The sequence below is a fragment of the Carcharodon carcharias genome, chromosome 25 (genome assembly GCF_017639515.1).
Source record: "Carcharodon carcharias isolate sCarCar2 chromosome 25, sCarCar2.pri, whole genome shotgun sequence".
In the NCBI taxonomy this organism is placed as follows: Eukaryota; Metazoa; Chordata; class Chondrichthyes; order Lamniformes; family Lamnidae; genus Carcharodon; species Carcharodon carcharias.
Genome location: NC_054491.1, coordinates 13,925,805 through 13,946,726, shown reverse-complemented (window position 1 = coordinate 13,946,726; position 20,922 = coordinate 13,925,805). Strand labels below are relative to the sequence as shown.

At 44.6% G+C, this 20,922-nt stretch overlaps 1 protein-coding gene across 14 annotated transcripts in view; it reads right to left on the bottom strand.

The window, feature by feature from the left end:
* The window catches only part of alg9 (ALG9 alpha-1,2-mannosyltransferase), a 233,041-nt gene that overhangs the window by 145,072 nt on the left and 67,047 nt on the right, over positions 1–20,922 (bottom strand). For 12 of the 14 annotated variants that reach the window (XM_041174513.1, XM_041174514.1, XM_041174519.1 and 9 more), the window contains 3 exons: positions 7,752–7,881; positions 5,580–5,727; positions 954–1,083 (listed from right to left, as the gene is read on the bottom strand). In XM_041174513.1, coding sequence (XP_041030447.1) covers positions 954–1,083; positions 5,580–5,727; positions 7,752–7,881 — 408 coding nt within the window. Of the gene's footprint in view, positions 1–953; positions 1,084–3,147; positions 3,239–4,076; positions 4,200–5,579; positions 5,728–7,751; positions 7,882–20,922 lie in introns of those variants that run through there. The other 2 variants (XR_005941396.1, XM_041174521.1) reach the window with 2 other exon arrangements.

The window sequence follows — 20,922 nt, the reverse complement described above, 5'->3', positions numbered from 1 at the left end:
CCCTCCCTGCGCCCCTTGCGCCCCTCTGCACGGGGTGCCTGTGGATCAGGAGCCTGGGGCTGAAGTGCCAACAAGACAAAAGTAAAAGGTTCTTCAAATAACTACAACACCCTACATACACGTGGTCCATGGAATCCACAAGGCCGCAAAATACGCAGGTATCTTGGGAGTCCGTGAACCGACACTTCCTACGGTTGTATGGAGCTGCCGCGTGTAACACCCTCCACCAAGCAAATCAAATCTGTAGAGGATGCCAAAGTGTGTCTTGAGCATGTTATCTGACAGATTAAAGTATAATTAAACTAGCTTAACCCATTTGTGAAAGGACATTGGTGTCTGATAGCAGGAAACCATTTTATAAACTTTGAAATTTAAATGTTTTCAAGTTATTGAGGTTAAAAGGCTGTTAACGGATACATCCATGGTTGAAGCATTGCCAGCATGCCCTGTATGTTAATAAGAGACTCCCTTATCCAATGACAGGAATTATGTGAAGGCATTAGAGAGGATGCAGAGAAGATTCCCAAGAATGTTTCCAGAGATGAGCAGCTTCAGTTATGTAGAAAAATTGGAGAAGCTGGGATTGTCCTACTTAGAGAAGGTTGAAAGGAGATTTGATAGAAGTATTCAAAATTATGAGGGGTCTGGACAGGGTAGATAGAGAGGAACCATTCCCATTGGTGGAAGGATCTAGAACGAGGGTGCTCAAACCACTAAGTTACTGGAAAATGTTAGACACCTATAAGAGGGATGCTCATCTGAGGTTGAGTTGGAGATGTATTGTTGGCGCACAGTACAGTGAAATTTATGTTGAACCCAAGCTCTGTCTGCCTAGTAGTGCAAAATGCCAGACACTGGGAATCTGAGACAGAAACATTCGATTTCCCCACATTAACGTTCCTCAGCTTCATAAATGTAAACTTCACAGCAACAAAGTAAAGCCCTTCACTTACATATCTGGATGTTTCCTCATGGTTTTGGTCATTCATGTCTGTTGGATGGATTTGAGTTGCCTTTGGTCCTTTGGCGTAGGGCTTTGGGAGCTGGCCTCGAAATTCGGAAGCAATGAACTGGAGCTGCCAGCTGAGAAAACAAAAGCAAAATTGGATCTTCATTCAGATGTGGACTACATGATGAAGCTTTCAATCTTTAGTTTTTTTTAATATTGGAGTGTTTTCACAGTTGTACTAATTATTGCTCATTAGGGTCAGTATGAGGTGTTGGGTGTGCAGGCCGGACACACAGAAACTGAGAAAGGAGGAAATGCTGGAGTCTTACTCATCCGGAACAGGAGTCTTGCAGGTGGTTTTAGAAGTGGAAATCTGAGTTCTGCTTTAGTCTGGGGAAAGTATGCGATAGCGCAAGACCATCAAAACCAAGCAGAGAGAAAACCAAATAAATTAATCTATGATCTATATAGTATTTGTTTTGGAGATGTTGAAATACACTAGGATTGTGTGTTCAGTGGTACAATTCAATAGAACAATGGGTAGCTGTGGAATTCTTACTAACAGAAAGCAAAGGAGAAGTCTTCCACTTTGTTCACGATGACTGACAATGGCACCAAGCACAAATCACCAGTCTCTGCACATATTTTAATGGCGAATGGGTGTCACTGGTCCTACCATACACAGTTGCCATCTGGAAGCATAGTAGCTCAGTTGCTTGAGCTCTGGGCCAGGAGGCACTGGGTTTGCAGTGTTCACTCATCCTTTCATGCTTTGATAAAATGACTTCCATTTGGGAAGAAAACAGGACTGGCACAGGGAGGATCCATTGTCACATCAAAAGAAAAATTGCTGGAAACACTCAGCGAGTCAGGCAGCATCTCTGGAGAGTCCAGAGCAGCTAACATATTAGCTTCTGACCCTTTTTCAGAACAGCTAGCTTGCATTGCTGGTGTTGGTTGAGGGGTAAATGTTGGCCAGGACAACAAGAGAGCTCTTTGCTCTCCTTTGAATAGCGTCACAAGATGTTTCACCTAAGAGGACAGGAAAGGGTTTTGGTTGAATGTCTCACATGATGAATGGGCCTCCTGTCGAATTAAACCTGATCTCTAACAGTTGTCCCTTTCCTTCACTCAGAACCTGGGCTATTACTGGGCTTTCTCCCCCAAGTGGCAAAAGGAACACAACCAGAACTTTAACTAAAAGGAAAAGTAAATGTTAATGGAAAATTTAAAATATCCTTCATTCTTATCACGACAGATTGCTGAAATAAATCTTGCGAAATGTAACAAACTGCAGACACAACACATTCAAACTTACAGTAAATACTCCCTTTACTGTTGTGCATGTCTTTTTTTTAAAAAGTTTTATTTTGAAATTACAAAGTCCTTGGCTGAAGGACAATCAAGGCCAGTAAATGGGAATTAATTCGCTGTGTTCCAGTTGCAAGATATACAATCACCATGAGTCAGATCCATTAGTCAGCAGAGTTAGTATCTTATGGATGCTGAAGGAACAGTCTTTCATTTTAAACCGTCTTCACTTAGTTTTCGATAAAATATACAGAGTCAAAAAATAAGACAAATTACTGAGGATTCTGGATATCTGAAATAAGTACAGAAAATGTGGAAATACTCAGCAGGTCAGGTAGCATCCGTGGAGAGAGAAACAGAGTTGGCATTACAAGTCACTGACCTTTCAGTTTCAGGTAAAAGGTCATCAATCTGAAACATTAACTCAATTTTTTTCTCTCCATAGATGCTGCCTGACTTGCTGAGAATTTCCAACACTTTCTGTTTTAAGTAGGAGTTTGGCAGTTAGATGAAAAAGTATCGAAACCATTTACTTCTGATGAACGGTCGTACCCGAAGTATTAAACCAGTTTAGTTATTCAGATATTGAATGTTTAGCATTTTCTCCTTTTGCAAACATTTCCCATGATGGTACTTATAATATGTAGGAGCTCTTAAAATACGTAGGTGGTCCTGTATCACAGTGGGTAACTTCCCTGCTTCTGAGTTAGAGGTTCCTGGTTTGAGTACCACCTCAGAACTTGATGGCCAAGGAAGATGCATTCATAACACAGTCAGAACAGGTTGAAGGTCAACCTACAAAGCCTTCCAACACACACCAGTGGCAGGCAGTAACAGCGGGAGATACCTGGTCAGCTACATGAATGTTGGAGCCTCTAACAATCACTGTCCATAGCTCCAGACTACAACATGCATGCGCATGTTGCCACAGCAACTGTGACTTCCCGAGTGAACTGTAATGCATCACCATTTATAATGCTGCAGAGAAATCATACAAAAGGAAATTCAGGGCTACAAAGTAGAGCTGGCACAAAACCCAAGCAGCATTTCGCCCCCCACCCCCCCTTCGTTTCCTGATTCACTTTCCAGTTACAAACTTTGTTCGCAAGCTGCCCAACCAAATGATTTTTAACTCATTCTCGAGATATGTGGGTGTCACTGGGAAAGCCACAATTTATTGTCCATTCCCAATTGCTCTTAAGAAGGTGGTGGTTAGCTGCCTTCCTTAACCGCTATGGTCCCTGTGGTGAAGGTGCTCCCACTGTACTATTAGTAAAGGATTTTGACCGAGTGATAAGAAAGGAGTGGCCAATAAATTTCCAGGTTAGGATGTTGTGTGACTTGTGGAAAGGGGATTTTGGGAAGTGTGCTCCTGACTTGGGATGTGCAAAATCTCCACTCTAGATTGTTTGGCTGTAATATAAATGCAGCAGCTTGAGACAGCTTTCTCTCACAGAAATAGAAATAGAAACAAATTGCTACTAGAAGATACAGCTGACAGTAAAAATGAGGCGTTTGCGTCTGTGTGCACTTGCACGTGTGAGAGTTCCTGCGTGTGTATGCGTTTGCATGTGCACAAGTGTCTGTGTGTTGAGAGGAGTGACAAGAAAAGGAATATTTTAAAGAATGCTCAAACATGTTACTGAAACCGCCACAGAACTGAGGGCCTATAGGTAAAATTACACATGATCTAAAGATTTTTTAAAAATCTAGGAATATTTTCACCCAGAAGTTGGTGGGAGTCTGGAATTCACTGCCTGAAAGAATAGTACAGGCAGAAACTCTCATTACATTTAAAAAATACTTGGATATATACTTGAAGTGCCTTAACCAAGAGCTGGACAGAGGGATTAGGCTGAATCGCTCTTTTTCGGATGGCGTGGACATGATGGGCCAAATGGTCTCCTTCTATGCTCTAATTTCCTAGCCTTCTGTGTTTCTAGAAAAGAAAAAGATGAATTGTAGTAATTATAGTTCTGATAAATATAGGGCTATAGCTTTAAGAATAATCCAGTGTTGTAAGATCACATGATCCGTGTAAACCAATGAGTTAGCAGTGCGTGGAATCTTTAGGAGAGAGTTCTTCTTCAGTTATAGAGTTAGATGCACACATGTAGCTGCTGCTGCTGTCTTGTAAATAAAGTTTAATGTTTCCACCGAGAAAAGCTGCCTGGAAAATCAACTCTATAAGATAGACCTATTCTAGTCCTAAGCAAACTTATTCCTTCTAAAGAAGATCAGGTGGTCTCCTTCAACTATATTTCATTAATAGAACATATGAAACATTTTCACCATTTAACATGCAAGATCTAAAATTAATTTTTATTTTATCTGATGCTTTGTGAATAATGATTTTCAGTAAATTTTCATGATTTGAATGAAAAAAGAGCACATTAGACAGTTATGCTATCTACTAAACACAAACAGCAATGATTTAGGACTGAATTTTAACTCCCCAAAATAGTCAGATTGGGTTCAAGTGATGTGTTAAAACCTGTCTTCACTTAGTTTTTGATAAAATATACAGATACAAGAAGTAGGACAAAATACAAAAAAATTAAATCCCAACCCCAACGCACCTCTAACGCACCCACATCTGGTTGTGACAGAGGCAGGACAGGGGGTGGGTAATCAACCCACTCACAGGAAACAGGTTAGCAATTTAAATACTACAATGAGGCTGTGTCGCGTATTTTAAAATGACATTTTAAAGTTAATTCGTGTGGCTGAGTTTTTTTGGGCCCCAGGGAACCTGGCAGCTAAGGGGAGACAAGGACTACTGGATCCAGAGGGTAAATGCCTTTCCACTGCTGGACTTAGTTTACCTCTTCACAAACCCTCTGTGATCAGATAACGCAATCCCCTTCTTGGGCACAGCCATTCCCACAACCACCTCCCACAGCCTGCTAACCTTTCTGATCTCACTAGACCCCAGCCTCCGATCTTGTTCTAGCCTCCAACGTGCCTTCTGGCCACCAATTTCCCTGCTCGCTTGGAATCCCAATCTTTCCTCCAGACTCCCACCCTCCCTCTGGCGTCCAATCATTCCCCCTTCCATCCTTCCTGATTTCTCCTCTTCCCACCCCTCCCCTCCTCTCTCCAACTGTAGCCTGGCGCTGACAGCCATCCAGCCTCTCCGCGTGACAGGCTGTGGCCAGGAAACGGAGATTAGAAAACGCCAACTGGGCCCCGCTTTCAAATTTGGCTAGGCCTTGAGAAAACCCACTCTTCCAGGTCTCCTGACTTCAAAGCAGCCCCCTTTTTTAAAAAAAAATACCCAATCCATAAGGTCTAACCGCCACAGAACTGAGTTACTTACTTGTCAGGTAGGAGAAAGCTACTGGGAAAGCGATACCATTCTTTTCCAACACAAACGTTGACTGGTCTCCCTTCAGGCACCATATGAATGCTCGGGTCTGTTGCAATCCTGTGAAATTCTGGATAAAGGTCGAGTGGGGCATGGTAACCTGTGAATTAACAGCAAGACGACATGATGGGCAATCCTGCTGAGACCTCTATTTACTTAGTCTTTTGGGAGAATCTTAGAAAATATAGACAGGTTTCATTCGCCAACTTCTTGCTCATAAAACAAAAGAAAAATTCCAAACGCACAAGTCAAATCAGCTGGTCCCCGATCAACATGGGTGTTGCTGCAAGTACAAAGTTTCAACGACAGATTTGTCTTACCACACTCCCTAGGCCCGACTTGTCCCCTCTCCCCGCTGAGTTGGTGCATGCGGCCAAGTGATTCCAGCTGCCCTCTGGTGCACGCGCACAAGTGGATAGTTCTTCCCGTGATATCCCAGACATCAAGTCGGTTATCTGGGCTCTTGGGGAATCACAGCCTCACATTTAAATGCACACTCCTGCGTTCGCTGACCACAATTAGGATTGGGAACACTGGCTAACATGGAGCTCCAAGGGCAGTTTATCAACCCAGGATCAGCTAACCCAGCACAGAGATGGAGTCCTGACAGGGACTTTGCTGGTTCATTTCGGCCAGCAACCAACTGAGCAGTTTACTTATCCATTCAGCCAAGGACATAGTATTTTTTAAAACCATAATTATCACAATGGATTTCTGTAAATTATACTTCAAAAAATATTCTACAAACAGGGCTACAACTTAACAACCATTTGTGATTTTGCCATCTCGGACTCATGTGGTTCCGATACAGCACTGCACCTCAGCACAATCACAAACTGGGAAAACTTACCTAAAGGGAGTGGGAAAACTCAAGTTTAACGTTACGAAACATATGGTGTGAAGCTGTGGCTTTGAAGTTAGTGTTGACAATGCCTATAGACAACCATGGAACTGTGGAACACCATAGGCATGTTTGGCTAAATGGGCAGAGAAAACCTTCATTTCCTTTTATTTATTCATTCACGGGATGTGGGTGTCGCTGGCTAGGACATCATTTATTGCCCATCCCTAACTGCCCCTGAAAAGGTGATCAGCCACCTTCTTGATCTGCTGCAGTCCATATGATGTAGGTATACCCCACAGTGAAGGAGTTAGGGAGTTCCAGGATTTTGACCTAGCGACCCATTTGACTGACATTCAGAACAGGAAAAAGACATTACAACATGCAAACTGGGTGTCTCAGTCTTTTAGAGCCTTTGACACATTAGTTTGACCTATGTTCCCTGCAAAACCAAGGTAGCACCATAGAATTGGCAGTGATTAAACCAAACTGCCACATTATAATGAAAATGTGCAAAACATAATGGGCTGCAACTCAACATTCCAAAGGCAGAAAGCTATTATGCCTTTGCTCCTACTAACATCAACTCCCTACCCCCGCAGGGCTGACCATATCAGATTTCTCAGATATAAACAAAAAACTGCGGATTTCCAGGTAATTCAGATTTTTCAGGGTCAGTGGGAGGATTCCTCATCTGAATGCAGCCAGAAGCCACTTGCATGCTGAGGAGAACATCCCCCCTCCCCACCCCCATCCTACTGGGAACTTCAGCGCTACCACTAGCAGAAGGGTATGATCACAGTGTGACTGGCTTACACAGCCAGTTTCCAGTATAAATGCAGGCATAGAAATTTATCTTGGAAATGTAAAAACATGGACAGAATTCAAGAGTTTAAAATGGGGAGAAAACTGTGGCCATTTGTGTGGTCTACTTATCTCCACCGTCTAACTCCACTTCATCTGAAATCTGTACTTGTTTTGACTACCTGTCTGTATCTCCTTGGGAGATCAACCAGTTATGTTTTTTTTTAGATCGGCATTTTCAAGCTTTAACTTTGGTTAATTTGGAGAGTATGAGAAAAAGATGTTTAATGAAACTGAAGCTTTTGAGAAAGATTTCACATGGAACCATACTTTGCACAAAGTCTGGGCGGAGTCTTTATCCACTTTGCAAACACTGAGCATTTAGTGCCACATATAGAGTGGGGGAGGGGGAGGAGGGGGGGCAGTGAAGAAAACATTATTTTGCACATTAAACTCCACAAACACCTCCAGCCACTGACCTCTGAATAAAGCCACTGAGCGCGAGAGAGAGAGAAATCCAAATAGGATGACTGTGCCCAAAGCAAGCCAGTTAGAGGAGACGGTATAATGTTCTAGACGGTAACGCTGGAATAAGAAATGGTAGCACTTCTGTAAAAAGATGGAAAGTATCATCATTAATCAATTGCATAGACCAGAATGATGAGCATTATGGATCCCCTCAGTAATTTAAATCCAAGTTAATATTTATCTCAAGTTGCTGATGCCAACACCTCGAGTGTTATGAGGTTACAATGCCAAGCACCATCTTTATCAGAACCTCATTCACAAAAAATTGAATGCGATAAACCATGAAATAAGAATTGTAAATGCAAAACAGAACCAAGATGCCTGGACTTAGTAGTGAGACTGCCAGGGTTTCAAGGGCTGCAGGTGGTACACGGGCAGCATTTTGGACACCCCTAGCTTAGATTGTAAACTAACAGAATTAAATTCACTAACCTACCTACCTACCAATGCAAGTCGGCAGATGGTGCATCAGTAAAGTAGTGTACAGCCTAATAGGCAGACAGACAGTCAGTCAGACAGGCAGACAGACAGGCAAGCAGGCCAACAGGTGGACAGACCGACAGGCGGACAGACCGACAGGCGGACAGACCGACAGGCGGACAGACCGACCGGCGGACAGACCGACAGGCGGACAGACCGACAGGCGGACAGACCGACAGGCGGACAGACCGACAGGCGGACAGACACTCTAAATGCTACAGCTTCTTTTACAATTTATATCATCACTGCGCATACAGGTACATTTGACACACGTCAGCATATACATGTTCAAACATTCTTAGTGATACTTCGAGCCTCATAGGAAGTCAGAACCCTGATTGTGGGAAGCTGGTACAATTCTTGCAATACTACTTATTGTGACTGACTTGTGCAAAACAAAGGCAAAACAGACTTATAAATCAGGGATATGCACTCAAGCCCACATAAATGAACAGTCCTAGAACATTCCAGATGGTGATAGATATCTTAAAGTTTTTGTTTGTTCCTAGCATGTTATAGCAAGCCCATTATATTCAAGATCAATTAACGTGTTCCTTCTGACTTAAAGCAGTTACGTCTATTACATGCATATTTTCATCACATTGTTAGCTCTAGTGCAGAGGCACTGATGATGACGGCTCACATATACTGACTTTACATTCAATTATATTTAGAACTGGCTGCACAATAAGCACAATATATAAACAGAGAAGAGAAAGAAAGAGGTAGGGTTGTCTTAGGAAAAGTTGTTACTATCGTTTATCCTGGTGTTCCATTTCAGTAACAGGCTCACTCTCTGTCAGTTAATTCCTCTCACCCACACCCCCAATCCCTGATTAATAGATTTGGCTTGCATCTGAATCACTACTCGGGCTGTCAAGTGGCTGCCTCTTACGCTACCTGATTGGGGGAGCTCTTGGGCAAAGTGAAGGTCCAAAATTGTAAGCCTCCACCAGGCTAGAAATTATGTACAAAAATTAGTCAATCTCCTAAAGCAGGAAATATTGTAATCTTATGTAAATAAAGAGAGCGATGAAGGAGCACTTTGTACAGTCTTACCTTTCCTATTCCTTCAAGGGCACTTGATCAAAACCAGTCCATTAGTACCTTTAGTCAACCAGTATAACATACACTTCAGTTTATTTTCAACATCATTGAAGCACATCAAATAGACAAATTAGTTTTAAGAGGACAGATTAAGTTTATGGGTTTGGCATTTTTAACAGGGATTCTACTCAGAGCATGAGTTCAGTTGCATCGTACTCAATGTTTAGAAAGAATGAGTCGAAGGTTGTTGAGTTTTTGGGTACACAATTGGCTTGTTTTGTGTTCCTTTCTCACACAAGCTCGTGTCCTTGCCCTCTCAGCGCTTTGCGGAAACACTGGAAAATGGAAGTCAGAAAGAGGGGATTGGGGCAGGCGTACAATTTCAAAACGAAAAATTACTATTCAAAAGTAAGGAATATTTGGGTAAAGGGAGGCCTGTGTGGATCAGTGAACAGTCTTCTTCCTTCCAATGACTTGCAGTACATTTCCTGATTTTTGTATTGCCTCTTTATTAACCTTTCCTCTATGTGCTATTATCTTTAATATCATTCCTCTCTGACCGTATATATCTATTGCAACAAATTTATAATATTTTCAAATGCATCACACCGCTTCATTTTCCTTACATGCAAAATGTATCCCCATATTCTGCGGCTGAAATGTGTTTTAACGCTTTAAGCTACAGGATCTTCTCAGCTTATCAAATACTACATTGGACACTATAGCACCTGCTTCAATCCATCTGCCCTGCAGAAGCACCTCACTATTCAACAGTATATACTGTCAAGAATACTTTGCATCATTTTCTGTTAGACCAATGGATCTTGAAGGAGACATCTGATTAAATTGCATCTGCAGATGGCTAACTGTTTACTGTAGGATTGGAGAGAAGCTTTTTTCCCTACAGCTGAATTTGTTGTTAAACAGAACTCCATCTGTCCAGTTCATTGAGCTGACCTTTTATTTCCATATTATGCCAATGCTAGCTGAAGGAACAGTATAAAGATGCTGCCCAACAGATATAGAACGGACTGCTAGAGTATTCAAACCCACCTTCTCAAACAGGCAGGTCCATGATTTTATCCTCTGGTTTGTTTATGGAACAATGCATGAATCAGCTAGTAGTAATTGACAATTTTTTTAAATTTATAATTAAAATACTATGTTTTTTGGTTTGCATTGTGTGTTTAGTTTAAAAAAAAAACAATATTCTCTTTAGCCAAAAGCCATATACTGTGGATGCTGAAAATCAAATGTATATTAAAACAAGACAGGGAGTGTTGGAAATATTCTGGCAGCAACTGTAGAGAGAGAAACAGAGGTAACAAATCTGATAGAAGGTCATCATCCTGAAATGTTAACTGTTTCTCTCTCTATGGACGCTGCTGGATCTACTAAAAATGCGCATTATTTTTGGTTTATTTCACTTTTGGGCAGCGGGTTCAGGAACAACCTTCTCCTTCTTAGGCATTCCTTTGGGATCAAGGATAATTTGCTTCCACTCCGCTTTGATGGATTCTGTGATGACTGATAAGTCCAACGCAAGATCTGCAGACTCTGCCACTCGTGGTACTTGAAGGGCCAGGTAGCTGAGATGTTGGGAGGTTTGTCACTCTCCCACTCTCTCTCTAACAATATCATATTGACAGGAATATAGGTCACAGTTGAACTAGAAGTTCTCCATAGGGAAAAAATTACTTGCCTGCAATCCATGCCAACCAATGCAATGTTAACTGGCCCATATGCAAATTAACATGGCAATCTGAAGACTAGCATTAGATTTTGAATCATTAACTAGCAGGAAGTGGTAGCAAGAAATGGCCCAACAAGGCTGCTCTACCCAAAAGTCAAACCCAGTCTTTCCCACCACTGGCTCTGCTCCCACTGAATCTATTGACGGAAACAAGAGCAAAAAGAATACAGCTGCAACTAGGACTTTGTTCATTATAGTTTCCAGGCATTTACAATAGTATTTTCTGCAGGCTGGAGTCTGTATTCTTTTTAAGCGCCTGAAATCTATTTTCATCGTTAATCATTTTGCGCTTCTCTTGGGATGCAGTTGAAGTGTCATATTTGTGTAAAAAATGACAAATAACTGGGATTGATGGATTTGTGTTATACAGTGAGTTTTACTGGTGCTTTCTGAACAGTACACATTAATCCTCTGCATCATTTATCAATATGATCTTGATGTTGTTAGCCTCGTGGGGAGTCCATCTTACAGCACATGCACACAACTAGACTATAATTCCAGGGCAGCATCAAGTCAGGTTCGAAAGTTGTATGACATCCTGGGCAGTTGCTGATCTGATGCCGGTGTTCACCCATCACCCCACCCAATAAATGTCTTGAATCCCAGTTCTGCTGAAGGGTCATGAGGACTCGAAACGTCGACTCTTTTCTTCTCCGCCGAGGCTGCCAGACCTGCTGAGTTTTTCCAGGTAATTCTGTTTTTGTTTAGGAAGTATTTGAATCTATACAGCACGTGGCCTCAGGACAGTCCCAAAGTGCTTCACACCCAAAAATTTTACAGAAGTACCTTTGAACCGCATGATGTAGAAACTACAGCAGCCAAAATGCACAGAGCAAGGTTTGATAATAATTGCAATGTGATAATCCGATTATCTATTTTAACGCTGTTGGTGTGTCTGGTAAATATTGGACAGGCCACCTGGGAAAACCTCTCTGCTCTTCTTCACATAGTGGCCGCAGGATCCACCTGAGGGGGCAGACAGGTCCTTAATTCAATGTCTTTAAAGACTGCACCTCCAACAGTTCAGTAATGCATTAGAGTGTCAGCCAAGATTTTGCGCTCAAGTCTCTGGAGTGAGAATTGAACTTACAACCTTATGACTCGGTCAAGTATGCCAACCACTAAGCCACTGCTAACACCTCAAAAATAGACTAAATTCTACAACTTCACATACAGCGTGGCAGCAGCCACTTATTGTTGCGCTCCAGGTTCAGAGCAGGCAAAACTACTGCAAAATATTGCATTGTGTATGTAAGTTTATACTAACGAGGGTTGATAAATAAGAACTAATATCATATTGCAAAGTGTTGCTTGAAGACTTTGGTCTGAATCTTGCATTCGAGGTCATGAACGCGCATAAAACATGACGTCAGGCTGGTGTCTCGATATCATCGTGCAAGCGTGCAATATGGAGGTCGGTGGGTGCGTGGAGTCGGAGTAGCAGCTACCGACAATTATAGAGCCAATTAAGGTCATTAAAAAGCCTACTGACTGTAATTTTGCTTTGCCCGTGCGATTTTTAGCTCGTCGCATGAGCAAAACGGGTGGGCAGAAATCATGTTTTAATCATTCCTCATTCACGGGCGGGATAAAAGGCCCCCGGAGCAGCAGCACTTTCTCCATCATTGCCAGTCCTTTGCTGTGTGAGTACAGCGTTGTCCCAGAGTTTCTTTGCATCTCGTTTGATTGTCAAGCCTGCCTTTCAGCATCTCAGGCCCTCATCTTCCCTGAAAAGGTTCCTCTGCATATTGTAGCCCAGCCGCTCCTTCATTTTCAAGGCACTGCTCCTCTGCATCCCATCCAATAGGGATAGCGTATTCCACCAGTGGAACCTCCTCTGAAGAGGAAGGAGCAGGAGGGAAAGAAGGCCAAGTGGACGTGGGCAACGTCCTAAGGACAGGTCTTTAAGAGGAGAGGGACGGGCTCAGTTTGTACAGGGTCAGCAGGAGGGCACGCCGATGACACCACTATCCAACGTTTAGAATGTTCAGGCAGCGCTCCAACCAGCTCCGGATGTCCAAGGTCCAATTCCGCAGGAGACTCCGCCTCTCCAGGGACACAGTGACAGCAATATGTCACATGATAGCTCCACAAATCGCCACCAACTGTGTGGGCGGACACCCCAAGCCAGTGGCTTTGAAGGTCACAGTGGCCCTCAACTTCTATGCCTCCGGTTTTTTTCAGGGCTCAGTGGGGGAATCTGTGCAGCGGTTTATAATCAGCTGCGCACAGTTGAGTCAAACTCATGAGTGATGCTATCTTTAGACACGACTGCATGTTCATCCACTTCTGGGCAGACAAGGCGAGCCAGGTGGAGAGAGCAGGAGGCTTTGCTGTGATGGCTGGTTTCCCCCATGTCCAGGGTGTAATAGATGCACTCACATGGCCACCAAGGTGCTAACAGGTGAACCTGGAGCTTTCATAAACAGAAAGGGGCTCCATTCAATAAATGTTCAGATCGTCTGTGACCACAGGACACAGATTCACCAAGTTTGTGCCTGTTATCCTGAGAGGTCACACGATGTTTACCTCTTGCACACTCACAGGTACCAAGGCTGTTCGTGGCTCCTGCACGAGTGGATGTATAGCTGGCTCTGGGTGATCCCTTGAAGAGGAGGCTGATGACCCCACTCCGTCACCCAAGAACTAAGGCCGAGGAGAGATGCAACAGGAGTCATGCCTCCACAAGAGCAGTGGTGGACAGGACCATCGGGCTGCTGAAGATGTGTTTCAGAAGCCTGGGTTGGTCAGGGGCAGCACTGCAGCATCCTCCAGTGCGTGCCTCCCTCATAGTGGTCACATGCTGCACTCTGAACAACCTGACTCTGTCAAGGGGGAACCCACTGGTGACTGAGGAAAGCGAGGCAGCTCCACAGGCCTTGGAGGATGATTCAAGTGATGGCTCAGAGGAAGAGCCTGGGGAGGGGCAGGGTGAGGACCTCGAGGCAGACGACAAGAACCCTCATGGAGGCAGCAACTCCGGGGATGTTTTGATGCAGCGAACCTTCTGCTAGGCATCCAAGGCATCGATGCCTCATCAAGCCAATGGCACAGTCTCCTTTGCTAACAATCAATAAATGAGAACACAAACCAGTACGCCAGCCCTGAGAACCCCTCAATTGTCGCGGCATCATCAGATGTAGTGGCCACTGGCAGAGAGTCAGAGGAGCTGGTGCCCTGATCCAGAACATCCCAAGAGAAGCCCATAGAGACACCAGGCAGCTTGTCTGCCAGCATGAGGTGCGTTTGCACCTGCATGCTCACCGTTGATGGACGGGCACCTAGCAGAGAGACTAGGTGCCTTATGCATCTCTCACACTGGCAGTCACCTCCTGAGGTCACCCAAGAACTGAGGACGAGGAGAGATGCAACAGGAGTCATGCGTGAGGACCTGCAGATCCGAGTGCAACCTCAGGAACCCCTGAGTCTACTGCTCTCCATGACAGTCGCCACTCTCTCCATGGAGGAGGCTGTGCTGTGTTAAGGGTCAACGCAGAACTCATGTTCCACACAGACTCCTCCATGAGGGAGGCCCTGACATGCAGACCCTCATGGATCTCCACCAGGTCTCCCCAACTTCTGCCCCTTGAGGAAGATTCCAGAGACTCGTCATCTGCCCCGGACGCAGCATGGTCCTGGTCTCCAGCTGCGCTCCCAATGTCAGCTCTCTGCCAGCTCCTCATGTGAGTGTGATGTGCCCTCACTGCTGTGCATTGCCTGCGGAGCCAAAGAACCAATGCCTGCCGACATGTGAGTATCTGCACCGGTGCCTGGTTTAGAGAGACGGTGTGATCCTGGTGCAGAGGTGACGTCTTCCTTGGAGCTCAAGGTTGGGGGGGTGGGGTCCTCGGGGTTGCTGATGGCTCCTGCAGATGGCGCATCTGCAGGAGGAAGGCAAAAGGTCAGTACATTCAATCATCATCGTAACTATGCAAGCTAGGTGGGCTGAGGAGACAGTGGAGAACCGCTGCATGATGGCATCTGCATTCAGTGGGATCTCTGGCTACGACAGTTCAGTTTCTGTTGAGAGGAGCCCATTATGTTTCCAGTGCCCACCGCACACGCAACTGTCACCTTCATTCTTACCTGCTTCCGAGACCCAGCCTCACCGCGCCCGGGGGATGGAGCTGGCCGGTGGCATTCCAGCTCCAGTGCATCGCTTTCGTGCTTCATGAGGATGCACAAGTTTGGCTGTCCTCCGTCTGTTCTGCGGTGCTCTGCACTGAAGCCACGTGCGGCGCACCACCTCGTGCTCACTGACCTGGGAGGTGACCTCCGTCCAGGCCTTCTTGGTCAGGTGGGGGAGGGGGCCTTCGACTGCCATCCTTGGCATTAGGATATGCAGTCTGGCACTGACCTCCTCCACCAGCACTCCCAGGCGCGCATCTAAGAAACGAGGGGGGGGGGGTGGACAATGTGCCCACCTGATTTGCCCTCCCATCTTCTATGACCACCTGGTGCTGAGGCAATGACTGCACACCAGGACACTGCTTGAATTGCTTCAAAACAGCTCCTCCAGCCTGCCCACAGCTCCTGGCAGCCTTCGGGGAGCTGCCTCTTCTGCTTATGAACACCCCGCCGCACCCCCATTGGACCCAGCGCCCAGCGCGTTCCCACTCCAGCGCATGGAAAACATATTCAGCAGTCACGTTTCACACCGGGCGGGCCTTAATCTGCCACTCAGCGTAAGATCGTGTTCACAGCGTGCACTCAGATGGGAGCGGGTTTCACACCCACATCCGGCCACTGCCAACTTCGGGCTCACTCCCAGGGTAGAGTTCAGGCCTTGGCCTTAAATTAGTTACCTTACAAACAGCTGCTTACGTTCACTTCTTTCCTGATGCTTCATTAATTCCCAAGTTGAGACAGACTGACGATATTCAGAAATTCAAAGGGAAACACAAAAATATTCACCACGCCATTTTAAATGCAGTTAAAACAGAGAGCCTAATTAAATAATTAAACTCGGTGTCATTTCTTTGGCTGCATCACATTTCAATCTGGCTGTCCTCTAATTTGAACATATTTATTGGGGGAGTTTACGCTAAGATCAAAAAAATCCTCAAATGGATTTAGGCGCTGCCCTTATTCAGTCTCCTCGGCGACTTGCCATGGCGAACACATGCTCAGTCTTGAACTGCTCGAGGCCACAGCAAAGTCGGTCCTCGGCTTGGAGTCAACAAGTTTCAAATAATCATACAGACAGAGATGGTGGGCGTGTTTGGAGAATCCTGGTGCACCACACCCACCCTTCGACATCTCTTATTTATGCGCCTACAGAAGTTGTACTGGATGGCAGATGGCATATGTCATATGCCCATCGTTGCAGGGTAGGACTTACTTTCACGCTCAAGCACATCACAAACAACAACAAAAACTAAACCCAGGATTTAAAGATTAGCAGACGCACCGTTTACTAAATGGCCGGATTATGCAGTACTCAAGCTCCCGCCAAGTGCTGGACTGGTACAATAATACAGCGATGGAGTGATTGGGAACCCAGAAGTCATGGTGGCGTAGTGGTAATGTCCTTGCACAAGCAACCCAGAGACTCAGGCTAATGCTCTGGGGTAATGGGTTCAAATCCCACCACGGCAGCTGGTGGAATTTCAATTAAATTAATAAATCTGGAATATAAAGCTAGTCTCAGTAATGGTGACCATGAAAATATCATCAATTGTCGTAAAAACCCATCTGGTTCAGTCGTACCCTTTAGGGAAGGAAATCTTCTGCCCTAACTCGTGACTACATCCAGATCTATGGCAATGTGGTTGACTCTTAGCTGAAACAGCCGGGCAAGCCACTCAGTTCAAGGGCAATTAGGGATGGGTTACAAATGCTGGCCTTGCCGGCGATGCCCACATCTCATGAAAGAATTAAAAAAAAAAAATCTCACCATGTGAAATTTAATTCAACAAATCTGGTCATTTGTGGGACGGCACCAGGAAAATGACCAACCAAAGCTAGATTGTTGTAAAAGCCATCTGGTGGTGCAGTAATCAGCTTCAAAGGAATCTATGCCATGTCCTAACCCACACCATATTCACTGACCGAAATTGACCCCAATTTTAAAATTCGCATCCATGTTTTCGAATCCCTGCATGGTCTCATCCCTCCCCATCTCCGTACTCTCCTCCAGCCCCACAGCCCTCCAAGATATCTGTGCTCCTCTAAGTCTGGCAGCTCGGGCTTACCTCATTTCAATCGCTCCAGCATTGCACGCTGAGCTTTCAGCTGACTAGGCCCTATGTTCCGGATTCCCTCCCGAATACCCTTGCTCTTCCTTTAAGGTGTACCTTAAATTCCACCTAATTTCAAAATCCCCTAATGTGGCTGGGGGCCAAGTTTAGTTTGCCAATTCTCCTGTGAAGCATCTTGGCGTGTTTTACTAAGTTGAAGGCCCTATAGAAATGCAAGCTATTTGTTGTTGTTACCCATACCTGGTCTGGCCTACAGTGTGGGGCTGAGAAGTGGCAAGCAAGCCATTCAGCAAGGTACCCGGTTCAATTCTCAGTCTGAGTTATTAACTTATCTCGTAACAGTAGCAAAATTAATGTCTGGGCCTCTGTTGCTGTTGGCCCAGCTTCTACAGAGTATACAATATAAAAAAGGTTTGAACCTAATGGGTTGGCAGGAGAGGGGTATGGCACTTTAATTAATTAGAAATCTGAGAAAAAAATTGCTCTGGGAGAGTACGAATATGCAATAATTTAGAATGTCACTGAATAATTGATACACATTTTGAGATTTTTTTTCCCTGCCTCTCGTACATCTATATATTTTATGGATAAGATGGTCTTTCCATTTTAGCAATTCCATAGTTAAGGAAACTCAACAATTTTTAATTTACTATTATTTGCTGATACAGAACTTGAATATTGCTGAACAGAGGGACAAATTGCCAAAGCTTTTTATCTTGCTCTCATCAGGACAAATGCAAGAATGCCAAATTTCAAACAATCACGACAATTTGTTCTACAGTGGGAAAAGGGTGCTGTTTGGTTGGTTGGCAAGTTGACTCTGATTGACCAAGACACTGCCATGGGAAAAACACAGGGAACTATAGCTCTCCAGTAATTCAAAAAGGCACAAGGCAGGGACAGACAGTGACTCCCCTTGAGAGGTGAGAGTGACTACCCTTGACATCAAGGAAGCATTTGACCGAGTGTGGCATCAAGGACCCCTAGCAAAACTGGAGTCAATGGGAATCAGGGGGAAAACTCTCCACTGTTGGGGTTATATCCAGCACAAAGGGAGATGGCTGTAGCTGTTGGAGGTCAATCATCTCAATTCCAGGACATCACTGCAGAAGTTCCTCAGGGTAGTGTCCTAGGTCCAACCATCTTCATCTTCCTTCCATCATAAGGTCAGAAGTGGGAATGTTTGCTGATGATTGCACGATGTTCAGCACCATTTGCAACTCTTTAGATACTGAAGCAGTCTATGTGCAAATGCAGCAAGACCTGGACAATATCCAGGCTGACAAGTGACAAGTAACATTCACACCACACAAGTGCCAAGCAATGACCATCTCCAACAAGAGAGAATCTAACCATTGTCCCTTGACATTCAATGGCATTACCATCGCTGAATTCCCCACTATCAACATCTGGGGAGTTGCCATTGGCCAGAAACTGGACTAGCTATATAAATACTATGGCTGCAAGAACAAGTCAGAGATTAGGAATCCTGCAGCAAGTAACTTACCTCCTGACTCCCCAAAGTCTGTCCACCATCTACAAGGCACAAGTCAAGAGTGTGATGGAATACTCTCTACTTTTCTGGATGAGTGCAGCTTCAACAACACTCAAGAAGCTTGACACCATCCAGGACAAAGCAGCCCACTTGATTGGCACTCCATCCACAAACATTCACTCCCTCCACCACTGACGCACAGTGGCAGCAGCAGTGTGTACTATCTACAAGATGCACTGCAGGAACTCACCAAGGCTCCTTAGACAGCACCTTCCAAACCCACAACCACTACCATCTAGAAGGACAAGGGCAGCAAATACATGGGAACACCACCAACTGCAAGTTCTCCTCCAAGTCACTCACCATCCTGACTTGCAAATATATTGCCATTCCTTCACTGTCACTGGTCAAAATCCTGGAACTCCCTCCCTAACAACACTGTGGGTGTACCTACACCACATGGAGTGCAGCACTTCAAGAAGGCAGCTCACCACCACCTTCTCAAGGGCAATTAGGGTTGGCCAATAAATGCTGGCCCGGCCAGCAATGTCCACATCCCACGAATGAATATGAAACAAAAAAAAAAGCAGAGACTTGTTCTCTGCAAACAAAAGGAATATTTTCAAACCTTGTGCCTTATTTGAATCCCCATGGAGCTTGGAAGCCTATAACTCCCCATTGCGTTCTCCATGGCAACGCCATGGCCAATCAAAGTTGCCTTGCCAACCATTCAGCATGCTTTTTTCTCCTGGATGTAAGTTGTTGTAATCGTTTGAAATTTGGCATTCTTGCATTTGCCCTGATGGGAAGACAAAAAGCTTCGGCAACACAACATGAAAGCTAAATGCTGGGTTTGCTGGAGATATAAAACAAAGACAAAGTGCTGGAAAATCTCAGGCAAGAGCAAAAAACTGCAGATGCTGGAAATCCAAAACAAAAACAAAAATATCTGGAAAAACTCAACAGGTCTGACAGCATCTGCGGAGAGGAATATAGTTAACGTTTCGAGTCTGTATGACTCTTCAACAGAACTAAGAAAAAATAGAAGAGAGGTGAAATATAAGCTGGTTTAAGGGTGGGGGGGGGGGACAAATAGAGCTGGATAGAGGGCCAGTGATAGGTGGAGATAACCAAAAAAGGTGATAGACAAAAGGACAAAGAGGTGTTGAAGGTGATGATATTATCTAAGGAATGTGCTAATAGGTGACATTATGGGTAGAAAGCAGGACGAGCAAGATACAGATAGCCCTAGTGGGGGTGGGGTGGGGGGAAGGGATTGAAATAGGCTAAAAGGTAGGGATAAAGCAACGGATGGAAATATATTTTAAAATATTGGGTGGGAAAAGAAAACTCTATATAAATTATTGGAAAAAAGGGGGATCAGAAAGGGGGTGGGGATGGAGGAGAGAGTTCATGATCTAAAATTGTTGAACTCAATATTCAGTCCGGAAGGCTGTAAAGTGCCTAGTCGGAAGATGAGGTGCTGTTCCTCCTGTTTGCGTTGAGCTTCACTGGAACAATGCAGCAGGCCAAGGACGGACATGTGGGCATGAGAGCAGGGTGGAGCGTTGAAATGGCAAGCGACAGGGAGGTCTGGGTCTTGCTCGCGGACAGACCGAAGATATTCACCTTTTCAGCAACTTCCACTTTGAGATTTTTTTTAAAAAAAAATTAAAATGAGAATGTCATCAGGAATGCAGAGTGCTTTCCCTCTGCTGCAGCTATGTTACAGAACAGTGCGTAAGTTTCTGGAGAATGTGGCAACAGGACACAGAATTCAACACTAAGTTTCGTAACAAAACTCATCAATTGTCACCATCTGTCTAAAATGTACCACAGAGCAATGGAGAGAAAATCTGCAGTTCCCCTCCCTATTTTAATCATGTCAAACATTGCATTACAAAAGGAAAAGGAGAAAAGTAGTAATTATTAGCCCTTTACAATACAATTTCAGTAGGGACCTTTCATAGCTGCAGAAGCTGAGATAATCCTGTTTCTCAATAGCTTTTCATGAATTTACAGTAGGATTTTGCGAACCAGAAAGAATCCAGAGATCAACCTCATGGCTGCAAAGAGAACTGGCAAAACAGGTTTTTAAATACTCTTTTTTTTCCCCTCCAGGCTCTCTTTTGTCCTTCTGACTTCTT